Source organism: Vulpes vulpes, chromosome 1, assembly GCF_048418805.1.
Source record: "Vulpes vulpes isolate BD-2025 chromosome 1, VulVul3, whole genome shotgun sequence".
Lineage (NCBI taxonomy): Eukaryota > Metazoa > Chordata > Mammalia > Carnivora > Canidae > Vulpes > Vulpes vulpes.
The window spans coordinates 166,380,664-166,402,167 of NC_132780.1; the positions used below are offsets into that span (position 1 = coordinate 166,380,664).

Here is a 21,504-nt window from a genome sequence, read left to right on the forward strand (position 1 = left end):
TGTATTCTTTTGTGTATTAGGAAAAACTTTATAAACAGTTCCTTTATCAAACTCTCCTCATGTTGTCCTAATTTGAATGTGCCATCTCTTTCTTTCTGGGACTCAACCAATTTGCTAGGTGAGGGAATCTGTTTGGGTTATACCAATGCAAAAGGACTGTTCATGGGTGCTTCTTTCCATCTGGACTCCACTGGATGACTGTAGTTGAACTGCTGAACTGAAACTCTCGGCTTCTCCTAGACCTATTCTTGATGTGAAGTATCAACCAATGGCTCATCAAATGAGACACAGGTTGGAGTGAGGAAAGAGAACTGACACTATTCATGATGTGCCTGTCACAGAAATGATTGACTCTATAAGGCCCAAGTTGAAATGACGGTGACCATGGGACATTCACACTTCCTAACGTCATTGTCAGAATGAGGGTAACACCAGAATTATGAAATTACCAACTGACCATCAGTGAACTGAATTGTTTCCACATCCAAGGATTTGTCTTCCTCTAGTGCTTTGCTGATCAGCTTTTTGAGGTCTAAAGCTGTGAGATAGATTTCTGGTTGCTTGTCCTCCTCCATCATTCCTTGAGGGACTCCTTCACTCTCAATTTTGTTGGAATCAAAAGACAGGTGGTCACTTGCAGGGCTTTTTACTTCTGCACTGTCTCTCGTAAAGATGGCCATAACTCGTGTCTCTACGGAGCTTGAACTATAGACAGCAGAGGACACATACCATCCAAACCCATTGTTACATGCTTTATAAGGAGAGTCATAATGGTGCTACAAAGATTCCAGACAGCTTCATCCTCTTTCCTGATGGGCACTTAAAGAATATCCCACTTTACAACTCGTTTAAATGTTTATCAGAAATTTGAAATTTGAATTGATGTATATTTTAGTTGTTAGATAGAATGTCAGGATGAAGGTTAAGTCCAGCTTGAAGACTGGATACTAACTGAATCAAGTGATCACAGATTTTTTTACTTTATTCTTTGTGAAAAAGCATTAATTTTCAATAGATGCTATTATTCACCAGTGTTTTTGGTGGCCTTATAAGTAAAGTCATGAAGTTCCAATCAGCAAGAAGGATGAATCGTCCTTTTATCTACAAATAGCCTTCTTTAGGAAGGTCTATGAAATAGCAGCATAGGATACAGCAGTGGGACAGTAGTATGTACATATTGTAACCAAGTCAAAGCTTTGATTCTTAAGGTTATTTCTCTTCTACTTCTTTCCAGACGTATTTTTTAAAAGATTTTATTTATTTGTTAAAGAGAGAGAGAGAGAGGCAGAGGGAGAAGCAGGCTCTGTGCAGGTAGCCTGACATGGGACTCAATTCCAGGTCTCCAGGATCATGCTGAAGGCAGCACTAAACCGCTAAGCCACTGGGGTTGCCCTCAAGACATATTTTTTAATTAAAAAACAAAATTGTAAATCAAACATAATTTTTCCCTCAAGCTGCTTTTAAGGTAACATCTTAGAAGAAAGGTATGAGAAAAAAAGGGAAGTAGTATATGATTAGCCATATTTATTATCATATTTATTGATTAAATGCCTTTTTGCATATAAGAATGAAATAGGATTCTCTAAAACTCTTTTTTCTAGGATCAGGTTCACCTTTTAGTTTATGCCATAAATCCACACAAAGGGATGCAAAAGAGTTTTAAAGGCCACGGAACTGATAATGTGTACTCTTGGCAGTTCTCTGGGCCACATAATCAGTCAGAGTCTACAGTTCATTATTTCACTAGTCAATTATAGAAGCCAAAGCTGGATTCTTATTACTGAGCTCTCCAAGGTATAGTGGGCTCTGTCCCAATTCAAACTGACCTTGGAATTAAGGAGCAAATTAGTTTCTCTGCCTTATTCCAGACTAAAGTTGGCTGCTTATACAAGTGTGCATTCTGACAGACAATTTCCTATCACAAATGGAATTTAAGAAGTTGTTAAAACATGCTTGCTTCACAGAAATATGTTTTTGGTTTTCTAATTAGATTTTGAGTTTTGCAGAATACACTTTGATTAAATCATTGTTTACCTACTTATCTCACGTAGTGATTTTGACTTAAGAATTTTTTTGAACTGCAGAATAACTGATCAATTCCTCTTATTTAAGAAAGACACCAATAAAAGACATTGGCTTATCTTAGACTTTATATGTAAAGATTATTTGTAAAATACCAGCATATAAATTTGGGGGGCGGGGGAGGTACTACATGTCAAAACATTAGAAAAGTCCAAATTACCCCTCTCTTCTTTTCTTCGGTCTTCATTTCATCATATGCAATGGGAACATGCAAGGGAGAGAGAATTTTTATGAAATTTATTAAGACATTTACTAAATCATTTCACATACCAGAGAGAAAGGGGGAGGGGAGAGAAATAGAGAGAGAGAGAGAAAGAGAGAGAGATTTTTTTCCCATTGTTTCCCATGTTTGCCCAGAGCTTTGAAGGAAATACATTAACTGCCATCAGAATTTGAATGGGAATTTTGAGAGCCATATGAAACTCAGGAATAAACAGAATTATATGATATTTCTGATTAGGGTTCAGACTTAGTTCAAAGGTTGTATGTACTTTTGGCTCTCTTTGTTAAACTCTTTGATTTCTTCATATTCTTCCCAAAGAGGAGGCATATATATCCTATACATCTTACATTTTGGGTGGTGCTGGTGCCAGGAAGTTTTTTAAGAAAGTATTTTATAAATGAATTTCTCTCCCTCTGAATAGCATTAAATGATTAATTTAATCCTGAAGGTAATTTATCTGAGACTGGATGCTGGAGCTGGTGTTTTGTTGACTGATTATTTTTCAAATTTCTTTAATCAGTAAGCCTTGAGGGAATGGTGCAATTCATCATAGAACAGGTTGCAAGAAAAATAAACACCTGTTTACTGAGTGGGTGGTCCTCACCAGGCAGTTTATATGCATCCTAATTTAATCTTTTCAACAACAGGGTCGTCCCCATTTTACAGAAAATGGAACACACACACACACACAGAGGGGAAGTTTTTGGTTGGAAGGTGCAGAACCAGGATTCAAGCCCTGTCCTGCTTGACTTCAAGCCTGGGCCCATTTGCTATGCCACCCTTTGGAGGCCATTTGGTCATCAAGCTGACAGATATATTTTGGACTCCTCTGGACATATATATGAATTTAGTTTATAATTATATTCAGTTTTATATATTATAACTATATTCAGTTTTCTTGTTTTACATTTCAGATGATATTTGTTGACAAAGACATTCTACACATGTGATGGGATTTGTGTTGCTCTTTCTGCCTGGCGTATGAATTTATTTAAATTTCATCCCTTGATAAAATAAGACTGAAATAAACTTTGCTACTGCTTTCCTTCTGTAGAAGCAGGGGAGAATCTATGACTATCTAACTGGGCTGCTGTCTGGGAGGGACTTCTTTCTGTACCAACTACACATTCATTTAGGGCCTGCCTCCTGCTTCTTTCAGCAGCAGCTTGTAGTTTGGAGAGAGGCAGGGCACCCTGAGCTAAGACCCTAGTCCTGCTCTTTAAAAAAAATTATTGCATTGCAATATAATTGTCATGAAACAAACTGCACATGTTGATGGTGTACAATTTGATAAGTTTGACACCATACACCTGTGAAACCATTACCACAATAGAATTAATTCCTCCCAAAGGTTTACTCATGACTCTTTGAAATCCTTCTCTCCTATCCATTCTGTCTCACCCTCCCCAAGCAACTACTGGTCTGTTTTCTGTTATTATAGATTAGTTTGTGTGTTCCAGAGTTACATATAAATGGAGTCATAATATGGTCTTTTTCTTCTGGTTTCTTTCACTCAACCTAGTTATTTTGCAATGAACCTATATTGTTGTGTATTCTAATAGTTCCTTCCTCTGCTAAGTAGTAGACTACAGTAACAATATTCTACAATTTGTGTTATCTATTGCTCTGTAGATGGACATTTGGGTTGTTTCCAGTCCTTGGCTATTCCAAATAAAGGTGCTGTGGACTTTGTGTGAATCAGTCTTTGAAAGAGTATACCCTCTAACCAGATTAAATGATTGTTAATAGTTTCCCATATTTGTTTTAAAAGATAAAGTATATTTAAAGTAGATATTTTTCTGTTTATACTTATAATTGTATTAATAATAGAAATTCTCACAACTTCCAGTTGTGTTGGGAGAATCAAATGAGGTCACTGATAAAAAACGTACTTATTAAATTGTAGATCAGGTTTCATACCAATGAGCTGACATAAAGACATTATCAGGAGACTCATAGGTTTTTAAGGGGTCTGGCTCCACGAGAAAGTGATTTCCTTCATACCAAGTTTACTTTACAATATTCTGAGCATTGTTAGTTATGATTAAAAGCTTGCCACACTCATAAGCATGTTGTTTATAGTATTCAGGGTCAAAATATTTTCTGGTTGACTAAATATTCATTCCATGATGGAAATCATGGAGAATATATGGTCAAATTTATTTTATAAGCATCTTTGGTAGAAATAAGAATAAAGTCTTATAGAGATAAACACATGGAAAAGATGCAGCTTCAGTGGATACACTATTTTTACCTTGCAAAATCTCATCATCCTAGCATTTTGTTTTCTTCTAAAATAGATTTTTTTTATTATTAGTTTTTCATTTATTTGAAGGGAGGGCATAATGAACAATTTGAACATTCACCAAGAGGACTGTTCCTATCATTTCCTTCAGCTTTAAATTAAACATCTGCTCTTTAGCTGCAGTGGTTTGTCTAGAAGACCTTGCCATCTATGCAGAATATTCTACTATCACCTTTTATTTCTTTCTAATCCATCTGATTTCACATGGAATATTGTGGAACAGCATCTTGAAATAAAGAAAAATGAGTCTGCTGTGGTACATATTAAGGGTTTCATCTTTTATAACTTTCACTTTTCAATATTTTCTTTCTCTAGAGTCAGACAAATCAGAGGGGCCTGATAGCTTTAGAAAGAAAAAAACCATGGAGCTTGCCCAGAAGCGATTCTTCGTGAGCATGGAAACTTGCTCTGGGCACCCTCTAGATTTCAGACAACAATGGAGGGGCCAGATAGTCCTTTGAGGGAGGCCTTTTCTACCCACTTTACAAATCCCCCCTGGGGCAGGGGCTCTCATTTAGGCAAGCCAAGGCTGACAGATTCCCTGTGGTACATTAAAAAAATATCATATTATGACCCGGCCTGTAGATGTTTTGAATGAGAACTTAGAAGATGCAAAGCTTGCCAAAAATCATGAACCCCCCCAGATTAGAGTGTTGAGATGCTAGTGGATATAGGCCTGCCTGTAGGAAAGCCATGGGAAGATAACTGAACCCTATTTTAGCATGGCACCATTCTTTGATTTCATTCCCTTTATTTAAAATTATAATTTAATAATTTTTGCACAGTAATGCATTTTGCACAGTTCATCTGTCAAAATGATAATAAAAGGAATATTTTGGGAAGTGTTGCTTCCACCTCTGTCCCTTTATACCCCTTCAACTTCCTTATCCCCAAAGGTACTATTTTTTTATTAGTTTCACCTGATTCTCCAGGGTCTGCCTGATTTGTTTAAACGATGATGATATTTAGCATTCAACAGGGAATCAAGCAATCAGACACCAAGGTAACTTAATTGCTACTTTTTTTGACCTGTCACTACTGAGGTGTTCTCCTAAGAGGTTTGTTAATAACATTGCCAAGGACAGAAGAGGAGTTCTCTGCAGAGAGTAGTATTTCTTACTCCAAAGGGAGGAAGGAATACACCTCCTGTGTTATCCCTTAAAAAATCACGTAGAGTCATGTTCTAATTAGACAATTCCTTTCCTGAAATGTATTCAGTTTTCAGGATTGGCAGGGCTAAACAACTAGGGGGAAAGGAACCTTATAATCCTCATGACACTGCTTTTAAAAGAGGATAGGGAGAAAGTAATTTAAAAATTGAGAAGAGTCCGATTCTCTTACTTACCTAAATCCTAGCACATGGATTTCTTTGAATCCTGGAAGTTTCTTAAATACCTTTTGCATCTGCAAAAAGAAAGAAGTTTATGAAACACTCTTTGGATCTACTGGGTCAGATCTTACGTAACTGAAAAAAGCCTAAACACTTTTGATGAGTTTGGGGAAAAACATGTAAATGGAAAATTGAAGCAACTATTGAGGCCAAACTCTTTGTTGTTAGTTATTTCTGAAACCCAGAGGAAAGTGTTTTGGTATTTATTTAAAAGCTGCAATTGGTGGGGGAGGGGTGTGTGGGTGGCTCAGTTGGTTAAACATCTGACTCTTGATTTCTGCTCACATTATAACCTCAGGGTCAGGGGATGGAGCCCTCCATTGGCTCCATATGCTGGGCATCGAACCTGCTTAAGATTTTCTCTCTCTCCCTCTGCCCCTTCCCACACTCTCTTACTCTTACTCTCTTTAAAAAAAAAAAAAAAGAAAGAAAGAAAAAGAAAAGCTGCAATTGAGTAATTCTGATCTGCTTTAATGGTTACTTTACATAGAGTATGAAATAACTTTAAGGTGGCACTTGGAAGAAACTTTTTTGGCTACAGTATTTTTATTTATAGACAGAATAACTATTACATTTTCTGAGTTGAATTAAATTATTTGGAAAATATAATGTTAAAGATGTTACTAAAAAAAATGGCTGTTGTATCTAGATAAAATGGTACAAGCAGACTCTAATGGTTAGATTCACTTGTAGATTTATTCGGACTTTACAATAAATTTTCTTAATTAGTTTGACCTTGCTAATGAGGCATATTATTAGAATATTTTACAATTGCTATACTTAATTACTCCTGACCCACTATAGTATGGCTTCTGCCTCGGATTCGCCCAGGAGGGAGGGTTTTCTCCAGGCTGTTGCCTCTTGGCTCTCTCCAAATCCAGTGGCATTTTCTGTTTCTCTTCCACAGTGTGGCTTTTTTTTTTTTTCAATGGCTCTTCTTCCATCTTAAGGATCACTTTCTAAGTGACTTCTCAGTGCCATTCTGTGACTACATTTTTATTTCCCATTTTAATCCTTCCATATCTGTTGTTCTAAAAATCCCTTGATGGGCTCCACTGCCTATTGAAGAAGGCCCAGTTCTTTAATAAGAATTCTTTTAAGACCCTCCACAATCTACCTCCTCCATTCCCCAAGTACTTTATCATTTGCTCTTCCTGCTATCATTACCCCCTTGGGCAATATTGTATCCTCTGGTCACACTAAATGTCTATCTCTCCTCAAATACAACATGTACTTCCTCCAGACTTCTATGACTTTTTTCCCCTTTAGCCCAAGATGCAACTTCTACCTTTTGATTTTTGACTGCCCACTCTTACATCTTCCAAAGCCAGCCAGCTCAAACACATTTTCTATTGAAAAGCATCTGTAGAGCTCTGAAGTCAGGCTCAATTATTTCTTCTCCCTAGACCTCCCTAGAACTTGTTACAGTATGCCCCATAAAACAGCCTATGAGCTACATGATGTCTCCCCTCACTGAGATTATCCTCCTTGGGCTCATGGACCATGTCTTATTTATTCATCTTCATCTCTCTCTCTCTCAATACCTAGTGGATCATCATCCACATACTAGGGACTCAGCAAATTTTGTTTAATTGCCTTGAGTGCCGCTCTTCATTCTCTAAACTCATCAACATGCCACTGCATTGTCACTGTATCTAAAATTACTGCTGACTCTACATTATCTATGCCAAGGACTAGGGCAGTGATGCACAGATAATCTCCAAATCACTTACACTGGGCTTTGAAATGCGTCATCGATTTCTTTTTCTAGCAGACTGCTTTACCTCCTAAATCATATTTTCTTGCACCAATGTTAAAAATAGTTTTCATTCCCTGAGCATGTAGTAACTACAGTGATGAAGGTTGCCCCCCACCCCCCCCAGCTTTCAGGTGATGAGATAGCTGTGTAGGCTTGAGTTTAAATATTGGTTCTGCTACTTTCTAGCTGTAAGATCTTGAGTTTATTGCTTAGACTCTCTGAATCTGATCTCCTTGGACAAAAAAAGGGATAACAGTACTTATTTTGTAAGGCTCCTATAAGAAATAACTAATAAGTGCCTGACACACAATGGGCAAAGAGTTGATGATATTGCATTATTGATTTACTTAGTCTCTATCTCTCCTATTGGATTACTATATCCTTGATAGCCCAATTTTCTTTTACTTCCTCTTTGGTCACATACCATGGAGGCTGACAAAAGCAGAGCAAGCCTTCAATCACTTGTTTTTGAAAGACTCAATGAAAGGAAGGACAGGATGAGGGCCCCCATTGGGGTCAGGTGCAGGGAGCCTGAGTAATGAGTTTCTGTGCCTCCACTACCACCCCCACCACAGGCTTAACAGACGAGAGCTAGGAGTTTAGGTTATGTGAAGCTGGCCTTTATTATGACAACAGGAAGGAAGGAGCTGTGTGCGTGCTTCATGTCTTTTCTGGCCTCCTGTGACAAATAGCTTTGGGGCCACAAGGCATTTGTCATGCCATTCCAGTAACAACACCTGTTTTAGTGTGAGCAGCAGTTTCTAAAGCGGAAGTTTCAGACCCTGACTTGTTCCTCTTTCTTGTCCAGGATATCAGAGTTGCTGTTATACGGATGAAAATAATCAATCAAGCACAGACTTCCATAGAAGCCCACAGCTATAGCATGGGTAGCAGAGTACATCTCCAAGGAGAGCTATCCTCCCCTCCAGGAGTGCTCCACAGCACTGGCTCTGGTGGAGGGGAATTTTGCTTATTGTCCATGTCCTCTCTGTGAACCTGCCTGTGATTGATTAAGAGTCAGCTCTGCTTAGGAGGGTGCAGAAGGCATCTAGGGAGGAGATGACAAAGGCCTTCAGTTAATTCTGCTAAATAATCTTCTGGGGACCTTCCAATCATGGAGTGCTAACCACTAAATTGCTAATTAAGTGCCCAGTTAACCTTATTAATAATACTAAATGCACAGGGGCCTCCCTGATCTTGCTGGAATGTATGTTAACGGGGCTATAAAAAGGCACCCGTGTTGAGTTCTCATGAATGTTTGCACAGGAGAAAGCATTCACACAACAACTAAGCATTCCTTTTGACATTTGTATTAAATTGCTCATTAGGTTTATTGTGGAAATTAAATTACTGCAAAGCACTGTCCATTAATTCCTGATTAGGCCTGAATGGCTGTGCTAATGCAAGTATGGGCTGTGGTGGAGCTGGTAAGTTATGTGTTGGCAGGCTGCTAGGTAGTCTGGATTGCTCAGGAACCTGGAAAGGGAACAGATGCTCTAAGCAGAGGGGCTCCATTTCAGAGAAGCCAGTGACCATGCAGAGGAACTAGCAGGACTAATGTGGTAGGGCTCCTGAACAAGACCAAGTAACACATAGCCTTTTGGCTAATACAGTTTTCAGAGTGTAGAATGGGCATGTTTATTTGATGATGATACAAAAATCTGTGCCTCATATATATTTATTCAGGAAAAATAGGAAGTATAGCATCATGGATATGAACAGGGATTTTGGTGCCAGGCTGTTTGGGTTTGAATCTTGGCTAACTATCCAATTTTGAAGATATTCTGACTATACTAGGAATTTTTCTGACAAGATCAAAGAACAAATAGAATGTTAACAGACTATTCTTTAATTCATTCTATCTAATAATCATGTCTAAGTACTGCTCTGATTCATAAACACCCCATATTGATGCTTTCTCTTATCAAGTTTGTAGAAATGATTCTGTGCATTTTATTTACTGAAAACTGGTGCAGGAAGAGGTTGGAGGTTTAAAGTTTTTGCTTATTCATCTTCTTTCCAGTTGAGAGGAGGTAAGCATTGAATTCTCCACATAGAAAGGGAATAAAGGGGAAAGGAGAAAAAATAAGTGGGAAATATCAGAAAGGGAGACAGAACATGGAAGACTCCTAACTCTGGAAAATGAACTAGGGTGGTGGAAGGGGAGGAGGATGGGGGTTGGGGGTGACTGGGTGGCGGGCACTGAGGTGGGCGCTTGACGGGATGAGCACTGGGTATTATTCTGTATGTTGGCAAATTGAACACCAATAAAAAAATAAATTTATTATTAAAAAAAAAAGAATTCTCCACATATGAGAAGTAGGGGCTTATGGGTTCCCTGGCCATGCTGTGTGAGATGCTTGGGATAGCCATAAATAAAGTTCATGGTTATGTTGTCTTGTGAATGCATCTATTTTCGGTTGCATTTCTACAACTCCTGAGTAGTTAACTGCACCCCAAACTCCATATTAGGAGCTAAGTCTTCAGAGATAAAGAAACCCTTCCTGTCCTCAAGGGAACACCCAGAACCTGGAGGTAATGAAGATGTTGGGTGAAGATGGGGGAAAGGAGACAACAAAGGCCATGGACATGTAAGCAAATAATCTCAAAACAGGGTGATAAATGTTGTGACAGCAACGGGCACTGTATGTTAGCTCAGAGGATTGATACTGAACCCAGGATGGGTAGAGAGGACTTCCCCTGAATGAGTTGGTAAAATGAAACCCATTGCAGATTAGCTTATGGAAAAGCTAAAGGTGAGAAGAGATTTGTAAGCAGTTTGTACCTCTGTGCAAAGGAGGGGGAGGAGCTAGTGTTAAGATGAGGCTGGAAAGGAAGGCAGGACTCTTAGCACAGCCTAGAAATGCGACCTGTCAGCACAGTAGTTTGGATTCATCCTGCAGGAAATGAAGAGGCAGGCAGAGGTGATGATGGTCATAGACAGAAAAGACATCTTGGGGCAGCTCCTAAGTTTAGTGGCTGGCATGGACAACATAACTGCCTTTCACTATCACCCATGAAAAATATCATGGCTTCAAATTGCATCAAACTGCAAAAGTGGAAATATTATGTGAGACTAATACAGGTTAAAAAAATATTTCGAACCAGCATATTAAAAAGAAACCCAGCATATTCCTTGGTTGGTGCTTACATGAACACTTTAGACGTATAGACTATGTGCTTAATGACTTTCAGGTAAAGGAGATTTAAAAACCTACTAATATTTAAAGAAGCCCTAAATGTAAGTGACTTTTAAGATAGAGAAGCTGGAATAGAAATACTTTTCTAGAGATCCAGGTGCTCTAACATTTTGGACCTATTACAGTTTTTTATATCTTTCTAATGGTTAAAAATTAATGCTTAATTATAAAAAGTTGGAACTATCAGCTCAAAGAGTTTAGCTGCTGGCTCTCAGATTCTGATTCATGACTTAGGCTGTGGTTGTGTGGGGTGGGTTCACTTACCTGGAGTTGAGACTTTTCTGCTAGCTCCTGATAATATGGGGACTGTGAGTCAGTGAGCTCTGCCTTAAACCTCTGGTTTGTCAGAGTGATGCTCAGCTCTACCTTCTGCTCCAGTGGGCCCTCAGATATCTTAGTGGATTCTACTTTACTTTCCTAAATTAAAAAAATAAAGGATCATCTATTAGCATAAACCGAAAGCATATGGTAATATTAAATAATATATATTGCTATTGTCTCAAGAAGTAGATTATGAAAGCTCAAGTGCTTTTAGAATTAAAATCCTTTTAACTAGAAGTGTCCTCTGAATTTTATTGACAAAGTACCAAAGCGCCAATGAGTTAACTATTTAGGATCCTTGAAAACACTGTAGTTTTATGACTATGTGCTTTCCATGAAAGCATTTACACACACACACACATATATATACACACACATATAATTCATATATATTGCCAGAGCATCACTGGGATTGTACCACATTCTTGTGTAACTTTATGAATACTCTTTGATGAGGACCAGATTATACAAAATAACCTAAGGATGCTGAGATATTACTTAATATATTCTTTTTAAGATAAGAGCCTAGACTGGTTTAATGAGACCATTTGTACTTAACCTTCACATTGAAGCTAGTTAGCAAGCACTGACAGGTCAAGAGATGGTTTGAAATATCTCTCAAAAGGAATGGCATATTTGGGCCACCTTTGGTAGCATGTGGCTTAAAAGAGAAGCACTTTTCTGAGGATCTGGATTTGACCTCTGATCACAAGGGCCAGGGGTCATCCTTTTTGCCCTCTGGACTGTGAACAGGAAGGAGTGTCTCACCGCTCTGAATTCACCCGGGCTCCCTGGGTACAGAGCAAGCCTAGAGCTGGGTTTCAAACTTGAGGTTTGACAAATTTTCGTTATTGGGTACCCAGATAATCATGAAATCTGAACAGCTTTCTTAAAAGAGTAAAACCCATGTCTGTAGAAAATTGAATATCTTTGGTAATGTACATATTCTCTTATTAGTGAAAATAGAGCTGTGGAAGCAGAAAGAAGAGACCAACCAATAGAAAATGACATGCGGGACAAATCTCATGTAGTTTCTCCTCATTTCTTATCACAAACTCCTCTCTTCCATGGGCAGTGGACAGCAGCACAGCCTCTAACTTTAATTGGGCACATGGAGGATGTAGATTCACACTTGCCAAACTACTGATGTTTGTTTAACAAAAAGATTTCTTTCTTTCTTTCTTTCTTTCTTTCTTTCTTTCTTTCTTTCTTTCTTTCTTCCTTCCTTCCTTCCTTTCTTTCTTTTCTTTCTTTCTTCATTCATTCATTCATTCATTCATTCATTCATTGAGATAACACACATTAAGCATCTGTAAGGGTATAGAACAATGCTAGGACCTATGGGAAGTTAAAAGAAAAATATCCTCAGTAATACTCTATTACCTATGGGATAAAAATCCAAACTTTTTTCCTGACACACAAGGCTCTCCACAATCTGACTCTAATCTGAACAATTTTATTTATTTTTTATTAAATTTTTTTCTTTTTGTTATTAAACTTCTGAGTAGGCCCAGGTATAAAATCATATTCTTAAAAAAGTTTTTATTTTAATTACAGTTAGCTAACATACAGTGTTATATTAGTTTCAGGTATAGAATATAATGAGTCAACACTTCCATACAACAGCCAGCGCTCATCATGACAAGTGCCCTTCTTCATCCCCATCACCTATTTCACCCATTCCCCCCCACCACTTCCTCCCTGGTAACCCTCAATTTGTTCTCTATAGCTAACAGTCTGTTTCTTGGTTTCTCTCTTTCTTTCTTTTTCCCTTTTCTGATTTGTTTTGTGTCTTAAATTCCACATGGAAATGAAATCATATGGTATTTTCCTTTCTCTGACTGACTTCTTATCACTTAGTATTATGCTCTCCAGCTCCATCCACATCCTTGCAAATGGCAAGATTTCATTCTTTTTTATGGCTAAATAATATTCCGTTGTATATACATACCACATCCATTCATCAGCTGATAGATATTTGGGCTGTTTCCATATTTTGGCTATTGTAAATAATGCTGCTGTAAACATAGGGGTACCTGTATCCCTATGAATTAGTGTTTGTGTATTATTTGGGTAAATTCCCAGTGGTGTAATTACTGGATCATAGGTTAGCTCTATTGTCAACTTTTTGAGGACCCTCCATACTGTTCTACAGAGTGGCTGCACTAGTTTGCATTCCCACCAATGGTGCAAAGAGGGTTCCTTTTTCTCCACATCCTTGCCAACACCTGTTATTTCTTATGTTGTTGATTTTAGCCATTCTGACAGGTGTGAGGTGACATCTCATTATAGTTTTGTTTTGCATTTGTCTGATGGTAAGCGATGATGAACATTGTTTCATGTGTTTCCTGGAAATCTGTATGTCTTCTTTGGAAAAAGTGTTTATTCATATCCTCTGACCCTTTTTAAATTGGATTATTTGTTTTTGGGGTGTTGACTTTTTATAAGTTCTTTACATATTCGGGATACTAACCCTTTATCATATATACCATTTACAAATATCTTCTCCCATCCATAGGCTGCCTTTTAGTTTTATTGTTTATTTTCTTCACTGTGTAGAAGTCTTTTATTTTGATGTAGTCCCAATAGTTTATTTTTGCTTTTATTTCCTTTGCCTTAGGAGACATATCTAGAAATAAGTTGTTAAGGCTGATGTTAAAGAGGTTACTGTCTGTATTCCCTTTTAGGATTTTTATAGTATCTTGTCTCACATTTAGGTCTTTCATCCACTTTAAATTTATTTTTATGTATGGTGTAAGAAAATGGTCCAATTTCTTTCTTTCGCATGCTGCTGTCCAGTTTTCCCAACACTATTTGTGAAGAGACTGTCCTTTTCCCATTGGATATTCTCTCCTGTTTTGATGAAGATTAGTTGACTATATAGTGTGGGTGTATCTCTGGGTTTTCTATTCAGTTCCATTGATCTATATGTTTATTTTTGTGCCAGTTACCATACTGTATTGAGTACTACAGCTTTGTAATATAACTTGAAGTCTGGAATTGTGATGCTTCCAGCTTTGCTTTTCTTTGTCAAGATTGCTTTGACTATTTGGGTTTTTTTTGTGGGTCCACACAAATTTTAAGATAGTTTGTTCCAGCTCTGTGAAAAATGCTATTTTGATAGGGGTTGCACTAAATGTGTAAATTGCTTCAGGTAGTATAGATGTTTTAAGAGTATTAATTTTTCCAACCCATGAGCATGGAATGCCCTTCTATGTCTTTGTGTCATATTCAGTTTCTTTCGTCAGTGTTTTATAGTTTTCAGAGTACAGGTTTTTCACCTCTTTGGGTTTATTCCTAGATATCTTATTATTTTTGGTGCAATTCTAAATGGAATTGTTGCTGTTTGAACAATTTTAGTCTGTGTCATTTCTCCCTGCATTGACTACCAGATAGCTTGTTCATTGTTGATGAGATAGCACATTGCTTGTGCTAGTCTCCTGACTGGAGACTCACCTCACTGATCCCCATGGGGGTCAGTGCTCCCCATGCTGACCTCCAGCACTAAAACATATGGGGACACACACACACACACACATACACACACACACACACTTTTTTTTTACTTCCTACTAATATTTGATGGTTCATTTAAAATAATATTTCCTCTGATCATTTAGGGTAGAAATCTTTGCCTCCTCTAATGTCTTGTAGCAATGAATAATATTTGAATTTTTCATTTAATACCTATGCCATATTCACCTAGAGTCTTTTTATGTGCTAATCTTGTCAACCCACATGTAATCTCCTGAATCCAGTATTATTCATTAAATCTCCCAAAGTTTAAAAAAAACGTGGCCACTTATGCACAAAACTCTTTGTGAACATTCATGACTAGAGGTTACATCCTTTGCAACTTGTCCTGGTCTACCATTTTGTTCCATTCTATACATTTGCCATCTTCAAGTACAGCATTTAAATTATTTTGTTGTATTTATTTGCATTATACAATAACACAAATATTGAAGGCAGGAAGTGTGTCTTAGGATCTTTGGCACATATCCCAATGCCTGGCACATCAGAGGATTTTAGTAAAACATTTGCTGAACAAAAGTGATGGGTGCAGGTGGTAAAAAGGTTAAGAGGAGAATGTGATGAATATGGAATGAGATGTTCAGGGGATATTTACTGCAGAAGGGGGGGCCTATATTAGATTTTGAAGAATATGGGATATAAGTAATATGAGAAAAGAGAAGGTGAACTGAAGTCATCTTTGAAATTTTATAGTGAATAAGTTTAATCTCAATAATTTTTTCCAACAGCACTTTGTTCATGGAATAGTAATTTTGAGAAAAATGGAACATTTTAATTCTTTGTTCATAGCAATAGTTCCAGCAAATCCACAGCTATCTGGCCTATAGGCCAGATAGAATGGCCAGCAGGGTTCTCATCCCCGAATTTTCATGCAGAGCTGGTGAGACTGAACTTCTTGCCCTCATCACCTAGGGGAGGTTCTCAGGAGAGGAAAGGCTAGTGAAGTCTTGCAGACCACAGGGAAGTTAGGTCTGGTTGCAGTGGCAGTGTAAGAGGAGATTCAGGCTCTGATGTGTCACCCCTATACCCCTGCCCCCTTGTGAATTTGCTTCCCACTTCTGCTGCCACAATCTTGTCACTCCAGAGTAGAGGGAACAGAGATTCCTGGCTTCAGCAACAAGTGTTTGGCTCAAAGATTTTGGAGTGGTTAAAATGGCCCCCTTCTTGGATAACCACTATTAAATTCTGTAACATATCCTCTCCTCTTTCATGCCTTTTCACACAAAGAGAGCAGTGTGGTCAGTGCTCCTCTTTGCCTTGAGAACACTGTTTCTAGTTTCACCCATTTGACACACAGGATTTCAGTCATTTTGATATTTGTCTGACCTATTCATGCTGGCCATGACTGAAAGCAATACTTCTTCCCTTACTGTCGTAATGAGATTACACTTTGGTGGAGAAGGAACTTGACTGATTGATTGATAGGCTTATTCATTCATTTATTCTAGCGTTTGGTGAATACCTGCTGTATACGAGGTTCTGTTAGGTACTGGGGGAAAAGGTGCCCCTGCCTTCCTGGAGTTTATAATTAAGTTGCTTCTTGCAATTCTTCCCACCTTATTCTAGCTTTCAATCTATTTTTTTTCCTCAGTCCCTAGGAGAAGGAAGAATACTGAATAGGATGAAGTCACTGACTCTTAATTGGAATGATAAAAAATGCAGCACTAGTAATATTAAATGGCCAGTTCACCCATTCTCTTTTCTTGTGTTACTAATAAAATAATAACAGGCATGGGAAAAGCTAGATTGACTCTCAGAACTCCTTACTATTGTAGGCATCTTGGTGTCATTGAGGAGTGTGTCATCGAGAGTGAGAGGGAAGGGTCCAAGAGAGACACTGACAACATCTGTGGAAATGAAAAACATCACAGGCACAAAAATGAGATTGGAGAGGTTTACATTAGAACAAGGTCAAAATTTCATATACTTTTTCTGTCATTCTGGAGTTTACAGATGTGGGGGGTCTTTCTCTCTTCCCTCATTTTTAAAAAATGTCACATAAATATGTTCTTGGGAAAATATAACTCATACTTTTGATCCTAATTGAATTCTCCATTCTTCTCTTCTAGGTGCTATCCTAGTTTGGTGCAATTCTAGATATATTACAGTTAAATGGTTTTGCCAGTGTGATCCAGTTAATTTTTCCATTTGTGACTACATAAAGGATGCCAGACAGATATTTATCTTGAATTAACTTGTTTGAACATATTGGTAATGATTGTCTCCAAATTGTAGGGTAATGAGTGATTTGGTTTTACGTTTATTCTTTTCTAGATTTTCCAAGTTTTATACAATGCATTTAAATTATTTTATAAAGCTAGAAATATCAGTTAGTTTTGAGAAAGTATATTATAAATCTTGTCAACTTCAATTAAGGGTTGCTTTTTAAATAATATACTTCCATGATCATTTGAATTAAGGTTCAGGAGCAGGTAAATGAGGAGATCTAAGCTTACCTGTAGAAAACACAGGGGTCTCATCAGGCTCTCCTAATGTCTCCTCTGTAGATTTTTCATCTTTTCTATCACCACTGCAGAAAAAAAAAGAAGAGGTGGTAAAAAAGGAGCTTGATAACTATATAAGGGAAATGCATTTACTTTTCCTATACTCAATAGACTTAAAAGTTAGAGAGAAATCCTTTAAAACTAGGTTTTCCTATTTTTTCATTATAGAAGTAAACTTTAAATGTACTTTCATTAAAGAAAAATTCAAACAACCCCTGAAAATAGTTATGTTTGATTCCAGGGTTTTCCATAAGCATCTTTCATGTGGTCCTGGGGAGCATTTTCATTGTAAGCAAAACTGGTCTTTGGGGTTTGATGTTTCATAGTCCCATTGTGCTTGTACTCATGTCCTCGACATCAAAGATAATTGCATGACATGATCTACGGCTGAATGTTCTTGCTAAACTCTTGAATCCTCAAACCTGCAAATCCAGAGAGTCCTTAATTTTATTTACTAAAGTAACTCTGGTGGTTATAGTAATAGGATAGAGGGAGATTTCTGGATAATGCAGGTATATTAAATCCCTATTTTGGACTCAACCATTGCCTGCTACAGTTATGGGTAGGTTTGCAGTGCCATGCAGTGGCAGTCTGAAAGATATCTAAGGGCAAATCCAAGGGTATAGTTATAGTTGTCTGCATACAATGTTGGCCCATTCTGTCAAGCTTTATGTAGAAAGGAGTAGCAGTAGTGATATCTTTTGAAGCTCACTGAAAGATTTGTTACTATAAGCTATTAGGTCTTAGAGCTTGTGTCTGTGTTAGTACAATATAGTCATAGTTGACATACATATATTTAAATCAGATGAGTTTTTCTTTTTAAAAGATTATTTATTTATTTATTTATTTATTTATTTATTTATTTGAGAGAGAGAGATTGAGAGAGAGAGAGAGAGAGAGAGAGAGGCAGAGACACAAGCAGAGGGAGAAGCGGGCTCCATGAAGGGAGCCTGCCCTGGGACTCAATCCCGGGTCTCAAGGATCACACCCTGGGCTGCAGGTGGCGCTAAACTGCTGCGCCACCGGGGCTGCCCTGATCAATATATTTGATCCAATTTTCTGTGACTCATGATGATGGGAAGACCATCATCCCTCTGCAGTGTAGAGTCTGTAGAGTCTCTGTGCTGTAGAGTCATCTAGATTGGCTATAAACAGTGGGACTATCCACATATGTATTTATATGTATTTCTAACATACAAAATTTTGCCAAAGTCCTAATAGAGGGAGTATACAAATGTTATTCGTTGGCCTAGCATGGACTTTGACCAATCAGAAGAGATGTAAACATGGAGGACTGTATTGGTGCACACAGACTAAATATAAATACAGAGTGTTTTGGAATTAGGTATACTTGTTTGTTTCTGCTAGTTTTATGCTATATGCTTAAGAAATAGTTTTTATGGATATCATATTTATAGAGCTCTCATATCAAACATTACAGCTTTTGTGATTTAAATAATTTTCCTTTTTTTTTCACTTTAGAGAAACTTTGTTTATAGTAAGATCTCTTTTCTTTCTATCATAACTTTTGGTATTTTTTGTTTCACTTTGCTGTAAGAAAAGAACACAACCAAGAGGAATAGTTATTAAAGTGCTGGCTATGGTATTGGTTACAAGTCAATAGGACACTTTGTGCAGGACACTGTTTCAGATGCTATTTCTTCATCCTTTGCTACTGGGTGTGATTCTGCCACTATAATGGCAATCTAGACCATCACTCAGAAGTTATAATTTGGGAAGCTGGGACACTGAGTTCTTTCACTGGCTTTTATTTTTAAGTCATTTGAAAGTGGCAGATTTATGGGCTACTAAGGTGAGAATATTTTCTGTTTTGTCTTTCTAGAAATGTTTGAAATAACAGGCCTGCCTGCTTTCCTTCCTTCCTTCCTTCCTTCCTTCCTTCCTTCCTTCCTTCCTTCCTTCCTTCCCAACTCAGTAATCATAGTTAATGTAAAATGTTTGTCTCTTGCTCCTTAGGAATTCTTTCTAGCAATGTTGGTAGACACAGGAGTGGGTGGAATGATTCTATTTCTTTCTCTTTCTGTCTTGGGTAGCTGTTTCCTGTAATTTTTAATGTTTTTCCATCAAATCTTGGTACATTCTGTTGGATTTTTTTCTTGGATGGATGGCCTCTGCTTTACTTTTTTTTTTTGAAATGGAGGAGTATCATCCTATAGTTAAATCAGAAAAGTGAATATCTCTGTGTCATGTGAACAAAGTTAATACTCTAGTACTAAGATTTTCCTCAGTTACATTATTTCTTCTGGTAACAATTTTTAAAAATTTCTAAAGAGTGGCTCAGTAGAAGTATCAATTAACAAAATATATGAGGACTTTGCTCAGGTCTGTGGTGGTGGGTAGAGAGATATAAAACAGTTCCTGCTCTTGAGGAGTTTAAATTCTTACAGGAAAATAGCGTAAAGCAGTGTTAAATAAAAATCTAAGTGCCAAAAAGTACAAAGTTCAAAGCAGGAAGATATTGCTGCAGGCTCAAACAGGTGTGAAGACGTCATGGGATGCAGGTGGGACTCCACTAGGAGCTTCAAGGAGAGTAGGCTTTGGATAGGTAACATGGAAAAGCAGGTTCTTCTGGGCAAGATGGAAAGGTTAGGGGTCAGAGTCCAGATGAGTAGGGTTTGGTTGGTGTGCTGTAAGGAATGGCATGGTGGCCACAGTGTATCATGGGTAATGGAGGCAAATTTGGCAAGGTCAGGGGGTGAAAGGCCTCAGTTGATTAGTTTGGCCTCTGCCTCAGTGAAGGTCCTGGCAGGACACAGATGGCTCACTCATTGTGGGGTAATTTGAACAAAGTTTAAAAAAAGGGATTACTGGGGCATCTGGGTGGCTCAGTGGTTGAGCATCTCTCTTTGGCTCAAGGTGTGATCCTGGTGTCCCAAGATCGAGTCCTGCATTAGGCTCCCCATAGGGAGCCTGTTTCTCCCTCTGCCTGTGTCTCTGCCTCTTTCTGTCTCTCATGAATAAATAAATGAAATCTTAAAAAAAGGGGGATACTTATTAAGTTGTGGGAAGGGTAAAAGAGCAACCACAAGGCTGAGTACAGTATTCAGGGGTGGGTAATAGTGGGATCTTCAAACCACCCTTTGTTTAGGAGAGGTGAGAGAATAGGGCACTTACCATGAACCCGAGACAGAGAAGGATCTGTGGGAAGGCTGACTGACAGGAGCTGAGATCAAACTGAAGGATGACAACAGCCCTCAAAGACTTTGCAAGTTGGTTGTGAGGGGAGGTGATAAATTTACTCACCTCATCCTATCCTCTGTCTCTGATCTCGTGCTCCCCACCAGCTGGCCCTATCTGGGAGTCAGGGCAAAGGATATGAGTGGTTTTATCCTTACCACTCAGCCTTCTGCACACAAGAGCATGAGGGGACTAGTGAGCAGAGGATATTCAGAAGGGTAAAAGGAAGATGTGGGAATCTTTTGAAAGTCATTGAACAGGGCTCAATGTAAGAAAAGGAACTTTTCAGACTTATTAATCCAGCAGCAGTTATGCAAGTTAAGGAGGGAAAGAGGTTAGAGGCAGGGAAATCCATTAGGGAGATCATATTTGACATTTTTCACAGTGTAAATTAGTAAGGTCCTGGAAGAGGTTGTTGGCAAAGGGAATAGAAATGAAGGAATAAATGTGAAGAGCATTATAAAGACTTGTCAGTAATTCATAGAGCCAGATTTGTGTCTCTCTTAGTATTATCTTCAGATTTAGATTTCTAAATGCTATAAATGTATATAATTTCTGTTTAGAGTTTGTTTATGTTCTTTAATCATTTTATCTAATGTACTTTTCCTTGCCTTTTTCTCATTTTGATTCTTATTTGATATTCAGTTCTTGTTGAGAGTATAGCCCAGTGCTTCGGTAATTTGGTTTGAGAAATACTAATGCTTTACAGAATACCAAATGAGAGTTCAAAATGCATGTTACTTTCTGATTGTATTAGTATTTTCCTGACGTAATGAATAGTTTATCATAAATTCTAAAGTCAAACTATTTTAATTGTTCTATATCTTATAAGTGAAAATACACATTAGATACTTAACACATAGAAATGAATCCATTTTATCTGCAAACATAGTGCTAACTTCTATCTCAATCGTTAGGGTCTATCCCTGATCCCTTTATATACTCATTTATCTTTAGCACAATATATGCATAATTTGTCTGTCAGAAT

General features: G+C 37.8%; 1 protein-coding gene across 1 annotated transcript in view; it reads right to left on the minus strand.

Annotated features, from left to right (window-relative positions):
- The window catches only part of IMPG1 (interphotoreceptor matrix proteoglycan 1), a 131,959-nt gene that overhangs the window by 75,265 nt on the left and 35,190 nt on the right, over positions 1-21,504 (minus strand). Inside the window, exons 5-10 of the mRNA XM_026007462.2 lie at positions 17,271-17,335; positions 16,582-16,661; positions 11,224-11,376; positions 5,956-6,014; positions 2,243-2,263; positions 450-705 (exon numbers count right to left, since the gene is read on the minus strand). Coding sequence (XP_025863247.2) covers positions 450-705; positions 2,243-2,263; positions 5,956-6,014; positions 11,224-11,376; positions 16,582-16,661; positions 17,271-17,335 — 634 coding nt within the window. The remainder of the gene's footprint in view (positions 1-449; positions 706-2,242; positions 2,264-5,955; positions 6,015-11,223; positions 11,377-16,581; positions 16,662-17,270; positions 17,336-21,504) is intronic.